Source organism: Mandrillus leucophaeus, unplaced genomic scaffold (genome assembly GCF_000951045.1).
Source record: "Mandrillus leucophaeus isolate KB7577 unplaced genomic scaffold, Mleu.le_1.0 Scaffold210, whole genome shotgun sequence".
Lineage (NCBI taxonomy): Eukaryota > Metazoa > Chordata > Mammalia > Primates > Cercopithecidae > Mandrillus > Mandrillus leucophaeus.
Window position 1 is genome coordinate 1,419,905 of NW_012102144.1, and position 15,669 is coordinate 1,435,573.

The following is a 15,669-nucleotide window of genomic DNA, read 5'->3' on the forward strand; positions in this document are numbered from 1 at the left end:
TGGGCTGGGGGGAGGTGGGAGGGATAGCATTAGGAGATATACCTAATGTAAATGATGAGTTAATGGGTGCAGCACACCAACATGGCACATGTATACATATGTAACAAACCTGCACGCTGTACACATGTACCCTAGAACTTGAAGTATAATAATAATTTTAAAAATTTTGTATTTTAAGTAGAGACAGGATTTCACCATGATGGCCAGGCTGGTCTCGATCTGCTGATCTCATGGTCCGCCCACCTCGGCCTCTCGAAGTGCTGGGATTACAGGTGTGAGCTATCGTGCCTGGCTGCCTGACCAGTTTTCCAGACTAAGAGCTGCCTGGTGCAGAGCCAGTGGGGCTGTGACAGTCTTCCAGGGCAGTCCCAATTTAAAATATTCTGCCTTGTTGTACCCCAATGCAATGAAGTATTTCTTACACAGAAGCACTAGAACATACAGACTTCTTAACAACATAAGCAACAATAACTACTCCTTCCGTAACTCTTATGAGTATCAGATTTTAAGTGCTTTTTTAAAAAAAAAATTTGCAGTAAAATATAGACAAAATATTTGCCATTATAACCTAAGTGCTTTATATATACAGGTCAATTGGAAGTGCTGGGGACCAGAAGTATTTTGCATTTCAGATTTTTTTTTTTTTTCAGATTTTGGAATATTTGCAGTATTACTAGTTGGATATCCCTAATCTGAACATCTGAAACTCAAGATGCTCCAAGGAGCATTTCATTACAGTGTCATATTGGCACTAAAACACGTTTGGATTTTCTAGCATTTTGGATTTCTGGACTAGGGATGCTCAACCTGTGTAAACTCATTTCATCTTCACAACTACCAGTTTTGCCGATGAGAAAACTGAGACACAAAAGTTTTGCAACTTGCCCAAGGTTGTTCACCTGGGAAGTGGCAGAACCAGGGTTCAGATCCAGACTGTCTGGCTTCAGAGCCCATGTTCTAAGCACCAAGCCACCTTGGTAAACAGAAAGAAGTCCCTTTGATCCCTGTCAGCCCATTTCAAGTTGCTAACTCCAGAGTCTCTCCCGGAAGTAGAGTTACTAAGGAGAGTGGGTTAGGCAGGACATGTTTAATACGGGGTTGAGATCCAAGGGTTTTCAGATTTGAGCGCTCAGTCTTCTACTTACACTTCCCCAGTTGCCAACTCTCCAGGTGGCCGAGACAGGGCACTCCCTCAGGTAACAGGGGTGAACACTGGGGGGCTGCGTGCCCGGGCAGTTGACAGTGGTTTGGTAGCTGTATTCATAATTCTCCTTCCCGGTGTAAATCTCGCTGCATGAGACAAGCCTTTGTTTGTAGCCTTTTCCACAGGTCACTGAGCACTGCAAAGACAGGGGTTGAGAGGAGAGGTTCGAGCAGTTCCTGGGGCAGCCCACAATAGGCCCCTGACCTCCACACCGAGCGCTGACCGTGTGACTATGCTGCAGAAAGCTCCCACTTCATTAGCTTATTTATTCATTTCAAGCGGCAGGCCCTGAGCACACAGGAGAGAGGCAACCCTACAGGGTGCCTCGGGGATCTGGTGCTTCCACTGGCATCTTCTCAGCCTCCACTGCAGGTGGGGATCCCTCAAACCCCTTCTGGAGGTTTTGAGGGGAGGAGGAGGGGGAGGTGCTCCAGCTGTCATTCATTTGGTTTGCATCTTCAGCCCAACTGCACAGGTTGGCAAACTGCTTTTTTCTAAATCTATGATGATCACCAAATTGGGAGGGAAGAGGAGACAGCAGCTGACCCGTGAGTTGGCATTTTGAGTGTGAAATCCAAGCACTGAGCCAAAGGGGACTCTGGGACTGTTTTCCTTCCCTCCTTGGTGCTGTTTGCTTTCCTACCTGCTCTCCATTTAATTTCCTTCTCCCCTCTCTCTCCTTGGCTATAGATTTTTTTTTTTTTTTTTTTTTTTTTTTTTTGAGATTGCATGTCACTCTGTTGTCCAGGCTGGAGTGCAGTGATATGATCTCTGCTCACTGCAACCTCTGCCTCCCAGGTTCAAGTGATTCTCATGCCTCAGCCTCCCAAGTAGTTGGGATTACAGGTGCGCGCCACCACACCCGGCTAGGCTATAGATGTTGACTGGCATGTTACCTTTCTGCTTTTCTACCTCTTGCTCTATATCATGCCCTCATCTGTACTCTTCTATCCTAACTCGATGGCATTTAAACATAATCAATACAGAAATGGAGAAGAAATACACATTGTTATAGTGTCCCAACATTCAACCTCCTTAAATTTTTTTTATTGTTTTGTATTTAAAAAATAAAACTAAGTTACAATTAATTTAGTTTTGATGATATTTGATGATATTTTTAGACAACGGCATCAAATAACTGGTCATCTTTTGTAAACGTGCTTCATAAACTTGGGGTAGAACACCAGTATTCTCTAGACTTAAGGTTCTTGGGTGAGGGTGGGATAAACACCCCAAAACAGTATACTACATGTGGTGTGTTATGCTTTTTCTGGGGTAAGGGACCACAGCTTTCATCAATTCTCAAGGGCAGTTAGAAGCCACAGTGTCTGCTCTGCCCTAATGTCTCCTCCTGCTTTTAGTCACATGGCTTTCTTCTCCTGCAACTTTTCCAGGGAAAAGGCTGTCCTTGAAGAAATCCCAGAGGCAGGAGAGAACAAGTCCGGCTAGAGGCATGCAGAGCATCCCTGGGCCTTCCCTTCCAGTTGGCTCGAGACATAGAAATGCTCTGTGTACATTTCTTCCTTCTTTGGCTGCTGCTGTTCAAATGTTTGAAGGCCAAGTTGACACCAGGCCAGGAAAGTGTAAGGCCAGCCCGGGGTGTTTCATGCAGATGGCTAACAAACTCTGTCTAAGCTGTGGGTAATCTTAGTGTCTAACCCAGTGCTCGCATGCATTGACATCAGTCCATACTAACTTAAACAAAGTTGTGTGTTTGAGAGAGGCAAGGAATGAGACTCTTGACCCCTACAAACCAGGAGCAAAAGCAGTCCCCTAGCTATTTACGTGGAGGGGGAGCCCAGTGGGTGACAGGCATTTGCTGATGAAACTGAGCCCCAAATATGGTCAGGCTAAATGTAGAGGCCTCCACATCTCTGTAAAGAAGCTGGCAAGAAGAGATGCTCTCAGCCAGCTGATATCAGCATTGTGAAAATGTTGACTGCTGCTGGTTTCCTCAAACCATTTCAGAGAGAAGCTCATACTGTAGACTCTGCATGCCTTGATGTATGTGCTTGGTTCCACATGAGCAGGTATTACTTTTCTAAATTGAAAATAACAGCAAAGCAAAACAGTAAGAGTGTGAGCTCCCTGCATGAGCTGTACACTTCAGTCCCCACTAGAAAATGCATGTGTCAATCAGGACTGACAGAGCTCTTCTTTGCGAGTCTAGCTCGGGCCTCCTCCAATTCAGGTGGAGCAGAGCTCAGAGAAAAACATACAAAGAGGCCTCCAGGTAATAGAGGTCCCAGAGAGAAGGTATGTCTTCTTTTCTAGAGAGAAAGCTGGTGCCAGTCCCTTTCGGCCCCTCTCTCCTCGTTGCAGGCTTCTTTCCCTATGGTCCTTGTATCTGTACTAAATACTGTTTCCAGCCGTCTAGTTGTTGCCCATAAATTTTCAGACTTTTCAATTCATGATACACCTGCGAATTTACAGAAATGTGGAAGGCTTCCTTTTTTCTTTTCAATCTTCTCCCTGTCTCATCTTTTGGGGGTTACGGTTATATTAAAGCTATAGGAGTAATTTGACTCAAGTCTTAGAAAGAGATCAAAACTCTTTCAGCATAACAAAAGTACTACACAGGAGATAAGATTAAGAGGTCAGTCTTGGCCAGGTGCAAGGTGAGATCCCCCTGCGTTGGGATCTGGATGGGTTGGAACCTATGCCTCAAACCCAATGTCAAGAACTATTCTGAACACTCATTTGGATTCCACATGTTCCTGGCTGGCCAAGAGCAAATCAATTTCCTAAAGATCAGAACCATGTCTCCTCTTCACTCTCTAAGGGCATACGGTACTATTCAGGGCATACCAAGAAGATGCAAGGTTGGGGTCAAGCAGGGTTTCCCAGCCACAGCACCACTGACATTTGGGCCAGATAATTCTGTATTGTGAGGGCTGCGCTGTGCACTATCAGATGTTTAGCCCTATCCCTGGCCTTCACCTTCCAACCCTGGCCAGTAGGGTCCCCTTTCCCCAGTTGTCACAACCAAACTGTCTCCAGACACTGCCAAATGCCCCCTCGAAGGACAAAATTCACAGGAATAAAGGATAGGAAGAGATAATTAGAAAAGACTTTGGGATCAGCTTTAGTGCAGGAAGCAATTCAACACCCAACACACACATCATCTAAATGCAAATATTCATCTCATTAACATGTGAAATTGCTGCCCTGTCAAACTTTGAAGAGACCCAGTGGCAGCAATCATATTACCTAACAATTTTCAGTACCTTTACTGTGAGTCCAGATGCCTCCCTTTCAAAGCTCTAAATACTTTTGTGCAAATGACAACTGGTTTGAACGCTATAGATCTCTCATATAGACATGAACATATTATGATGTTTGAAAATAATATAATCATGCTATAATTACTATTGGTTTATTACCAATAAAAAGGATCTAGATAAGCATTGTGTGCAGGAGGATATATGAAAAAAAATGGTACTTGAGATACTTTGGATATTATAGAAAATTATTTTGTTCCTCTGAAGCTGTTTGTTAAACAGGCAAAACACCTCTGGTTCATGAAAGGGTTTGTTTGCCCCTTACAACGTTTTAAAACCAAAAATTTGAGCCCCCATTTTCAAGTTAGGAAATCTCACATACTAGTCCAGATTTTTAGCCTCTTTTGAGAAATCAGGTCTGGTAACGCTAGACCACATTTCTGCATGGCCACAGCTGGAGTGAAAGAGATTCTGCTTCCTTCACACAGCATATGCTAGTTTGTCACAGTCACCACCTCTCCCTTTTGTATCCCTGGCACTACAATATTTTCTTATACTTAACTGTCTTCAGGCACCTCAAAGCATCCTATGAGTTTGCAGCCCCTGCAATAATTTCTTCTTTATGCCAATAGGACATCAAGGTAAATCACAGAATGTGACCTGAAGGGACTCAGAGACCATCTCATACATCTCTCCCACTTTGCATACAAGGAATTCCAGTTTGGGAAGGCTGAGGACTTGTCAGAAAACACACAGTTCACAGTGGCAGATCGGGCAGGTAGCCTCAAGTCTCCCACATTCCTGCACTTATCCCTCTGCTGCTCTTAGGCCATGGCTGAGCCGACCACAGTTACAGTCCCCAGGACGGTACCTCTGACCATTCTCCTGTGATCCAGACATACTCGCAGGGTTGCAAACTACAGCTTTCGTGGTCCACCGGCCGCTTGCTCACGTCACAGCGTGCACCATGCACCTCATTTTTGCTGTCATCCACACACACCACCTTGCGGTACCTGGAGCCTTCGCCGCAGGTTTTGGTGCACTGTTAAAGACAAACAAAAGGGAAGAATAAACCATAGTTCTCTATATCCTATGACTGTAATTATGTGTTTACCTGTCTATATAGCCTTTAAGATCATAAGAGTCCTGAGGGCAGGGATTGCCAGAGAACTCCTTTTTTTTTTTTTTTTTTTGAGATGAAGTCTCGCTCTCTCACCCAGGCTGGAGTGCAGTGTCGCGATCTCAGCTCGCTGCAAGCTCCGCCTCCCGGGTTCACGCCATTCTCTTGCCTCATCCTCCCGAGCAGCTGGGACTACAGGTGCCCACCACCATGCCAGGCTAATTTTTTTGTATTTTTAGTAGAGACAGGGTTTCACCGTGTTAGCCAGGATGGTCTCAATCTCCTGACCTCGTGATCTGCCTGCCTCGGCCTCCCAAAGTGCTGGGATTACAGGCGTGAGCCACCGCGCCTGGCCGAGAACTCTTCATTTTACTCTAGTTACCTAACAACTCTGTTCCTGGCGTTCACCACCGGGCTGTCTAAAGGAAGGAACGAAAGTATAAATGAGTCAATCTCAGTTTAGAAAGGACCTTAAATCCTATTTACCTGGAACCCCTACTCACAAGTGACTTGCTTTAACACTTATGGCCAAATGTTTACCAAACTGGTGTCTAAATACCTCCAGGGTCAGGGACATCAGTACCTGCCCAGGTAGCCGTCTCATTTCATAACATGGAATCAAACAAATCTCTTTGTATGTTCCAGGCCCTTGTCCTGGTTTTCTATTCCAGGGAAGCGTAAAGGAAAGTTTCAGCTCTCACAAGTAATCTCCTCTAGCTATTTGAAGAGGGCTTTCCTGTGGCCCCAGATGCCTTTTCTTCTCCAGAGGAACTGCTCTCATCCCACATCATTCTGCAAATATTCACTAAGTTCCTACTAGGTGTCAGGCCCTGTGACAGCTCCTGGGTGAACAAGAGTGCACACAAATGGCACATTCCCTGTTTTCAGAGAGGAGCTTATATGTTAGTAGCAAAGGCAGACAACAAAGAAAACAGTTAGGTAGCGAGAGTTAACAATTACTGTAATTCCATTTTCCACATGAAGAAAATGGGACTTTGAGAGCCTAAGTTACTTGCCCCAGGTCACATATCTCTTTGTGAGGTAGATGGGACAGCTATGTTTATTCCCATAAGTCAAGGGATGATTACAGAGCAAGTGGTATGTTTCATTCTAGGATAATCTCCATTGCATCCACAGATTCTTATTTGTTTTGCTTTAACCAACAGCAAACCCTACCCCTGAAGTTTATCCTTAGTGCCCTGTGTTCTAAAGGTCACTGAAGGCCTATTGTATCTAAAGCTTCTGTGTCACCCCAACATTTCAAGACTCTTGACTGCACTGGGAAGCCCCAGTGAGCTAACTGAAAACTGTACCAAAGACTGCTGCAGTTTCTTTTAGGCCAGGGATTGAATATCTTGTTGGCAAAGGGCTTATCTAACAACTGTGATTTTTGTTGTGTGGTTAGAATGTTGTCTTTTCTTTTCTTTTCTTTTTCTTTTTTTTTTTCTTTGGGATAAAGTCTCCCTTTGTTGTCCAGGTTGGAGTGCAGTGGTGTGATCACAGTTTGCTATAGCCTCAACTTCCCTGGCTCAACCCATCCTCCCACATTTTAGTCCCAAGTAGCTGAGACTACAGGCATGAGCCACCATGCCCAGCTAATTTTTTAATATTTTGTAGGATGAGTCTCACTACGTTGCCCAGGTTGGTCTTGAACTCCTGGGTTCAAGGGATCCTCCTGCCTTGGCCTCCCAAAGTGTTGGGATTACAGGCGTGAGCCATCATGCCCAGCTAGCACACTGTCGTTTTAAATGTCTAATTTTAGTATCTTTACGGAGAACCACAGACCCCACCTCTCTTTTTCATCTAATGGGCAGCCTTTCCTTTTAGCACCTGCCTTGCCTCAAAGGCACTTGTGTTTGGAACTCAGCTTCATTCAGAAATGTCTTCTATGATATGCCCCATGCCTTTTTTTTTGTTTTTTGGTGATAAAATACACAAAATATAAGATGCACCATTTTAACTATCACAGGTGTACAATTCAGTGGCATTTAGTACATCTGCAATATGGTGCAACCATCACCCCATCTAGTTCCAGAATATTTCATCACTGCAAAAGGAAGCCCTGTGCCCATTAAGCAGTCACTCCCCATTCTTTCCTTCCTGCAGCCCCTAGCAACCCCCAATCTGCTTTTTGTCTCTGTAGATTTGCCTATTCTGGGTATTTCACATATATGGAATCATCCAATATGTGGCCTTCTTCTCTCCCTGACTTCTCTCCCTTAATGTTTTCAGGGTTCTTCCATACTGCAGCATGTATTAATACTTCATCCCTTTTTAAGGCTGAATAATATTCTATTGTATGGATATACCACATTTTGTTTATCCATTCCTCAGTTGATGATATATGGGTTGTTTCTCATTTGGCTATTGTAAATAGTGCCGCTATGAACATTCATGTACCCATTTAAACACCTATTTTCCATTCTTTTGGGTATATATACTTGGGAATGCAATTGCTGGGTCATATAGTATGACCTGTGTCTTTCGTGAGCTATCCTGATCCTTTAGGAAGGAGAAGGGATATGCTGGCATTTCCTGGTAGCCCCTTGTCACTTGCAAACTTAACTCAAAATTTCTGCTGCTTGGGAGTAAACCTCAACATCTAGAATATGGAGTCACTCCTCATTTTTCTGGAGCATAAACATAACTTGAAACCACTGTGAGGTGAGCATGGAGGAGCAGAATCACTTCAAATTAGTGCAGGAGGCCGGCTGAGCCCAGTTCCCTAGCTCATCCCTAGCTCAGTGGTTTTGGGGTTTTTCTATTCCCCTAGAGTATACTGGGAACTACTGCAAAGTGATAACATTTTTTTCTTCATTAAAAAAGTGAGATAGAGGGCCACTGAATGTTAAAAAAGAAAAGAAAAAGTTAATTCGTGATGTGTAGATATATGCAAATACTTAACTACCCATAGAAAAAGTAATTCCTTAGAAAATTAGGACTTAGGTGACTCTGAGAAGATCCTAATTATTGCACAGCTAAACCTGGACTAAATCTTCCAGTATCCTCTTTTGTTTTCACTAATCCACAAAGCTTTAATCTGCGTCAATAAGTAACAGTTCAGAGCAGAAATACAATGATTCCTAAATACTTTATGCTTGTTAAGCATTTCTCTCTCTGTCTTAAAGAATGGTTAACTACCATAAAAACTATTTTGCCAATGGTGAAAAAGGGAGCTGGAAAAATTTACCTTGAATATAACTTTTACGAAATTAAAAATTAAAAATTAAACTAATAAGTGACCTGCCCAGGGTTTCCTAATTAGTCAACAGCAGATCTGAAAATCACATGGCAAGGGTTTTCTCCTGGAATCTTAAATCCTAACTAGGGTATGGGGGCTGGGTAATCAGAAAACAAATCCAGCCCTTGCTATCAGGTTTTATCAACTTTTTGTAATATGGCTTCCCCCTCAACCCTCTAGGATTTATGACTCTTTTCCCTGTCCTGGAATATGATCTAGAAGTTCTGAAAAACAGTTGGAAAGTTAAATTAGCCTCATTTTAATTTCCAAAAGGTTTTCTCTAATTTCAGTATGACTTTTAGAAAAATCGCTAGCATGAGCAACGCCACCAGCCTCCTTGCATTTCATTACACACTATAATTCAGAAAGAAAATAATCACAGTGCTGGACTAAATCGGGCAGCTCGCCCATTGTTCTGCAAGCTACATGTGCCTTTCAATGTGCTGAAATTAACAGGGGGAAAAGAACTTTTCCAAATTTGCAGGTAAGGAAGACCTAAAGTAAACCCTGAAGGTGGTATTTTATTCAGCCAGGTAGGTTGGCCACAGAGTGATGGTCTATAAAGGATCATTTAATGCAACGGGTAGAAATTTTCTTTGCTTAAAGATTATAATCAAGTTGCTTTACACTTTCAAATATATCTTTTGGTGCAATTCCCTAACCATGGGGGGAAGAAAACCACTAGATATTCACAGGCTCTACCTTTTAAGGTTGTTGATTTTCTCCATGGATGAAAGACCTTGTATTCTCTAGTGCCGGGTTACCATTGTTGCACAGTGTATGGATGGCAACTCATAGAACCACAGGGTTCCTGGGTTTTTATGTCATGAGAAGCAGCAATGAAAAATCGGTTTATCTAGCGTTGCTTTAAATGGCAACAACAAAAAAAGCAGTCCTTACTTCAAAGCTCATTTTAAAGTCAGGTATATAGCATTTAGACATTTTTGCTCCCAAATAGTATATATTTGCTAGGGGGTGGAGTGGGGAGAAGGAGGCAGAAATAACACTATGGAGACACTTTGTAACTTTAAAGTCATTCATTAGTTCAATCACGATTTTATAATGAGCCAAGGTCTATGCTGGGCCCCGGGAGGCAGCCCCCATGGCTTCCTACTCTGCCTCTTTCCCTGTTAGAACACCCAGGGTGGCGGCTATTCCCAGCTTGGGGTCTCAGGTGTTAGCTCAGCTGGCTACCTGGTGACCCTTGGGGTTTAACACCTAGGGCTACCTTGTGCAGTTGTGTAAGCAGATATGGGTTTCGTAACAGAGTGTGTAACTGAGTAAGAAGCCACCAAGGAGAGAATAGGAAAAACAACAGGGCAATTCCCATGATGCTGCAAAATGGGGCCCAGGTAGCAGCAGATGAGCAGGAGGAATGACGGAGGACATCAGTTCACCAGGCAAGGAGGGGAAGAGGACATTCTCAGGAGGGGCTCAGCATGCATGGTGGCTGGAAGTGAGAAATGGCACGGGTGGTGAAGGTGGGGAGGAGAATGACCACAGCATTTTGGGGTTTTCAGAGCAGATTATGTGTGCTTTGAGATTTTTAGAGCATCCCTAATGCCTAACACCTGGAACTTCACAAGTGATTGATAAATGTTTGTTCAACAAATTAATAAAATCAGCAATAAAGAGTTCGTATCTGGCTCTGTGCGCACATCAAAACCTGGCCATTCCCTACTGTTAACTTCAGGAAAATCTTTGAAATCAACTGACCAAGGACCTGCTGCTCATTTCTAACTTTTCTGTGTTAATGAGATGAACTTGGGAATCATTCTACAGCTGATCTTACTAAAAGTCCTCAGAATCCAAGTATGTATCAGAGTTGCCCAAGTCCCCATACTGCACCAAACAGCAATGAGGTGAGTAGTTCTGCAACGGTCAGACATATCTGAGCCACAGCTTGTATGTAGCATTGTGACAAAAAATAAAACAGCTGTTCTTACAGGAAAAACAGAGTTTGTGCTTTTTTTAAATTTTTAATTTTTTTGAGACAAGGTCTTGCTCTGTCACCCAGGCTGTAGTGCAGTGGCCCGATCACAGCTCACTGCAGCCTTGACCTTCTGAGCTTAAGCAATCCTCTCACCTCAGCCTCGCAAGTAGCTGGAACTACAGGTCCATGCCACCATACTCGGCTAATTTTTTCTATTTTCTTGTAGATATGGAGTCTCACTATGTTGCCTAGACTGGTCTCAAACTCCGGGGCTCAATGATCCTCCCTCCTTGGCCTCCCAAAGTGCTGGGATTACAGACATGAGCCACTGTGTCCAGCCTGCTTCATGTTCTAAAAGTCATTTTAAAATGCCTTTATTCTATAGAGTGAAAGATGAAAGTCCATCAATTAGCAGGCACTGTTCTATGTTATTATCCCTTCCTCCCTCCCTCCCTCCCTCCCTCCCTTCCTTCCTTCCTTCTTTCCTTCCTTCCTTCCTTCCTTCCTTCCTTTCTTCCTTCCTTCCTTCCTTCCTTCCTTCTTTCTCTCCTCCCTCCCTCCCTCCCTTCCTCATTCCTTCTTTGCGTCCATCTTTCCCTCCTTCCTTTCTCCCTCCCTTCTTCTTTCCTTCCAGCCATCCATTATTTTGTTCCTCCATTCATTCGCAGATTCATTCATTCAACAGGTGTCTTTGATGCTGTAGGTACCATATTAAATGATAGAGAAGATTCTGGTGAACAAGCTTCCTGACCTTAACTAACTGATAACATAGATGAGGAAAACAGGCAATGAAAATTCTGGGTGCTAACTGCCAGAATACAGTAATTTGAGGATGCTGTGAGAGCTGAGTGGAGGAGTATCTGACTCAGATTTAGTGGGGTGGTGTGATTGGCAAAGCTTCTGAGAGGAAGTGACACCTAGGTTGAGGCCTGAAGGATGAGAAAGGGTGACTGAGGTGAAGGTCAGAGCAAGGTGGTCTTATGATGAAGAGGTACCACAAGGGAAGAGAGTATTCCAGATAAAAGGGAAAAAGAACATGTGCAGGACCTGTGAGATCTATTCCTCAATGCTGCAGATGTATAGCCCTATACAATCACAATTCAAATTTGATCAGAAGGACCTCTGCTGCTCTAAGTGAATTTATATGTCAGAGTGTAGTATTACTAACAAGTTAATCCTTTGTGATAATAATTCTCAAAAGAATTAAAAAGTCTTTTTAAACTTTTTTCTCCCAAACAGCCTCATGAGCATTATAATTCTAAAGTGGCTAAAACTGACCACTGTGAGGACAAATTATTCACCTGAAGCTGGCAGGTGATATTTAGAAGCTCAACATCATAAGGTGTAGGCTAAGCCAAACTGCTGTCATCACCAGAAACCTCCATCGGAAGGCCACTGTACTAAAAAGAGGTCTACTTTGGGAAGACTTAAAATGTGCTAGTCACCATGTCGAATCATGTCATCTCACCAAATCCTCACTGTGACCCTTGAGCTAAGTCTGCCATATAATTCCCATTTTGCAGATGAGCTAAGTGAAGTCTAGAAATTCAGAGTCAACTTTTCAGAGCCACACACTGAATAGAATTTTGCTTACAACATGTTGTTTCTAGGGTGTAAACAAAATGAGATGTGGATGTGTGGATACAGCATTTTTCTCTTGTCCAATTATTTTGCCCTATATCTGAAAGTCTGGGCTCTACTCTCATGGTATCAAGAAGGCATCCTGATGCCCCTTGCCCCTGGACAACCAATGGGCCTCACAATGAACAGGGCAAGTCTACTGAGGGGCTCCAACATCATCAAGACTCACCCGGTGACATGGCTTAAAGTCTGATAGCCAACTAGATCAAGAATCTCCTTTTTAGAAGGGGTAGGTATTATAACCCAGTAAAGGGAATACACTTGGATAGCAACTCTCCAGTAAGAGGCGTGGCAAGTCATTGAGAGGAAAATAAAATAATTCACTTTAGGTTTATGTTGGCATGGGATTAGTGAAGATAATGATTCAGCGTGTAGGTGTCAGAGGACAAGCTTCTAGGCTTCCAATTCCAGCCATACTACCTAAGCCCCAAGTTGCCCCTACTAAATGAGGATAAAAATATAAATTCTACATCAGAGAGTTATGGAAAGGGCTTAAAAGAAGTACTTCATGTGAAAATATTCAACATAGTGCCTGGTTTGTAGCTTAGTAAACAACAAGCTTTATTATTTTTATTATCATCAGTATTAGGGCCATTGTACTATACAAGTCTAGGGGATGCTCCTCACATTGTAGCTGATAAAAAAGGCACCCCTCAAAGTTGTGCAGTGTACAACCTGTGTGGTTGTACAGAACATCCCTGATGACCACGCCATGGTGAGGGTGCAGAAACTGTGCTTCTCTAGGCAGATGCCTGGATTATTTCTCAAAAAGAGGATGGTGCCATATCCCACAGACCTAGCAGGAAATACACCTTGCCAACAAACTGGTGGGTTTTAGTAGTTCACATAGGGGACTATTAAAAGGGGAAGCAAAAGGCAAAGTGCACACTCAAGCAAACAAGAGTTCTGAGGTGGTGACCAAGGACTGCTAAGAAAGAAAGGGTATCCTGTAATGGGGGGCTCCTACACATCCCATTCAGTGGGCTGAGAGGCTGCCCCTGTGGCACACTCTCTGACCTCAGGTCAAGACGACACTAGGTGTGGGAGAAAAGTGGAAACCTGTGCCTGCATCAGTGGATATCAGGTAAAATGGTAGCTGAATGAATGGATGTGAGACGAGGTGGGAGCAAGAAAGGAAGTGAGGGCTGTGATTTAGGGGAGCCTGAAGGGTGCTGTCTTACCAAGTGACCACCCAACTTACTGTTGAACAAGCGCGCTTTTGATCATAAAAGTAGGAACAATTAATAATTACACGAGGACTACCCCAGGCAAACAGGAGGCGTGGCCACCCTTTTCCTGATTTGATCAATTAAGGTAATTGCCCAGTTACTGTCATCCTTCACTCTCATTCTTGCTGCTGCAGAGACCTTCTGAGCAGGCTGTCAGCAGGCCTTGCATATATGGGAAACATGAAAACTTTTGGTGAGGTTTCTCCCCACCTCCAGCTGCCCTGGGCATCACTTTGCCAATGACAGGCCTCCTATAGGACACCATAGGAATATCATAGGAGATACTCCTATGATATAGAGTATCTCTATATCTCTATATCTGATATAGAGGCCCAGGCCAGGCTGTCTCCTGAAGCCTTGTATTCTTCCACAGAGTTTAACAGCAATATTTGAGTAAGGTTTTAAAAAAACCCATCTGCACGACACATGCAAAGAAGTAAATTTTAGGCATATTTTGCATGATCAGAGAAGAATTTCTTCAGTGCACATGTGGCAAGGTTTTTCTATTCTTTGGGATGCAAAAGGAATTGTAAACAGAGTCTGCATTTTCATGATTGTCTCTAGCATTTTCAAAAACTGGCTAAAGCACGAACAGTCAGCTTAGACTCATTTCTGAACACTCTCTTACTTTCTGCTCCTTGGAGCAGGGTCGGGTTTAGCATGACACAAAGAGGGAGATGGAGAGAGTAGGCCATGGTAGGTCTGAAACAAAGAGAATCAAGAGGTCATACTGAGGGGGAGAGAGAGACAGATGAGGGAGTCTCCTCTTCCTTCTATATCTGACGTTGCCAATCCCCAAACCATAATTGGTAATAGATAACACTATTATCTCCAGTTTTCTCAGAACAACTCTGCAAAGTTATTTTATCCCCATTCTACAGATGGATAATCCAAGGCTCAGAGAAATAAAAAATCCTTGCTCCAAGTCCCTTGGCTAATGTGTGGCAGCGCTGGGATATGAACCAAGTCTGTAGAATTTTATGATCTCTAGGGTTCCAAATAACTCATGTGGTTCAAGAGCTGTAAATCTGAAATGTAACTGCTTTAGGAATTCCTCCCTGCCACTGTCTGGTGGGAATATAAAAGTAAAGAAGGAAAACAGCAAAAAGACTGAGTAGATGGAGAGGGTGAGTTTCCCAAAGAAAAGAAATTACTGCAAATAATGGAAGTAATCCATGAGGAAGCGAGGGAAGGGGAAGACAGGGATGGGTGGCTGAATCTCAATGGGCTAAAGAATGCAGTTCTAGTATTTCATACTGGTTTAACAGAACAAACTTAGCATCAAGTCTTGCTTCTTCTACTTGCTAGGTGCTAGGTATATGACACTTGGGCAAATGACATAGACTTTCTGAACCTCAGTTTTTTCACCTGCAAAATGGGATGATGATAATAATAATACTCACCTTGTCTGGTGGTTAAAAAGATTAAGTGAAGCAATGAACAAAAAGTACCCAGCACAGTGCCAGGGGTACAGTCTAACTGTTCTCCAAACCATACCCTTTCTTTGTGTTCTGAAAAGCTCTTCGTGGTGGGGGATTTCCTGTCTTATCTTTCATTATCTCTGCACCTCAAACGGCATGCATTTTGTTTTTTATGTAAACATCAGTGGATGTGGTTTTGCTTTCTAATTCTTCCCCACCTTTTCTACAATTTAATCTTCTGTTCTGGAAACAGAGGTTACCTCCTACAAAACTTCCCTGGCTGAACTTTTCCCCATGGACACAATGTTTTCTTTAACCAAACATTAACTTGAAGCCAGGGAAAAAGCAAGTCTTGTCCACTTCTGCATGGACCATCAACGGAGCAGTTTCTTCAGATACTATTCCTTTTTTTTTTTTTAATGTTAGAAATCTTTCACTAATTAATCAAGGTTTCACATGAATGCCCATCTTCTACCCGACAGCCGAAGTCATAGAAAGAGGAAAAATACAGAGTAGGTTCTACCTAAAGTCTGCCCTGTGGCTATTTAAACAAATACAGAATGACCAAATCTGGACAAAAATGACATATTTAAAATATTCCTTCTATCTCCCCCTCCTTCTGTGAAAGATATCTGAATGCATTTGGCCCATGGCCTGTT

The 15,669-nt window shown here is 43.1% G+C and overlaps 1 protein-coding gene across 2 annotated transcripts in view; it reads right to left on the bottom strand.

The window, feature by feature from the left end:
* The window catches only part of ADAMTS9 (ADAM metallopeptidase with thrombospondin type 1 motif, 9), a 185,666-nt gene that overhangs the window by 30,877 nt on the left and 139,120 nt on the right, over window positions 1-15,669 (bottom strand). For both annotated transcript variants that reach the window (XM_011980349.1, XM_011980348.1), the window contains 2 exons: window positions 5,297-5,467; window positions 1,146-1,340 (listed from right to left, as the gene is read on the bottom strand). In XM_011980349.1, coding sequence (XP_011835739.1) covers window positions 1,146-1,340; window positions 5,297-5,467 — 366 coding nt within the window. The remainder of the gene's footprint in view (window positions 1-1,145; window positions 1,341-5,296; window positions 5,468-15,669) is intronic.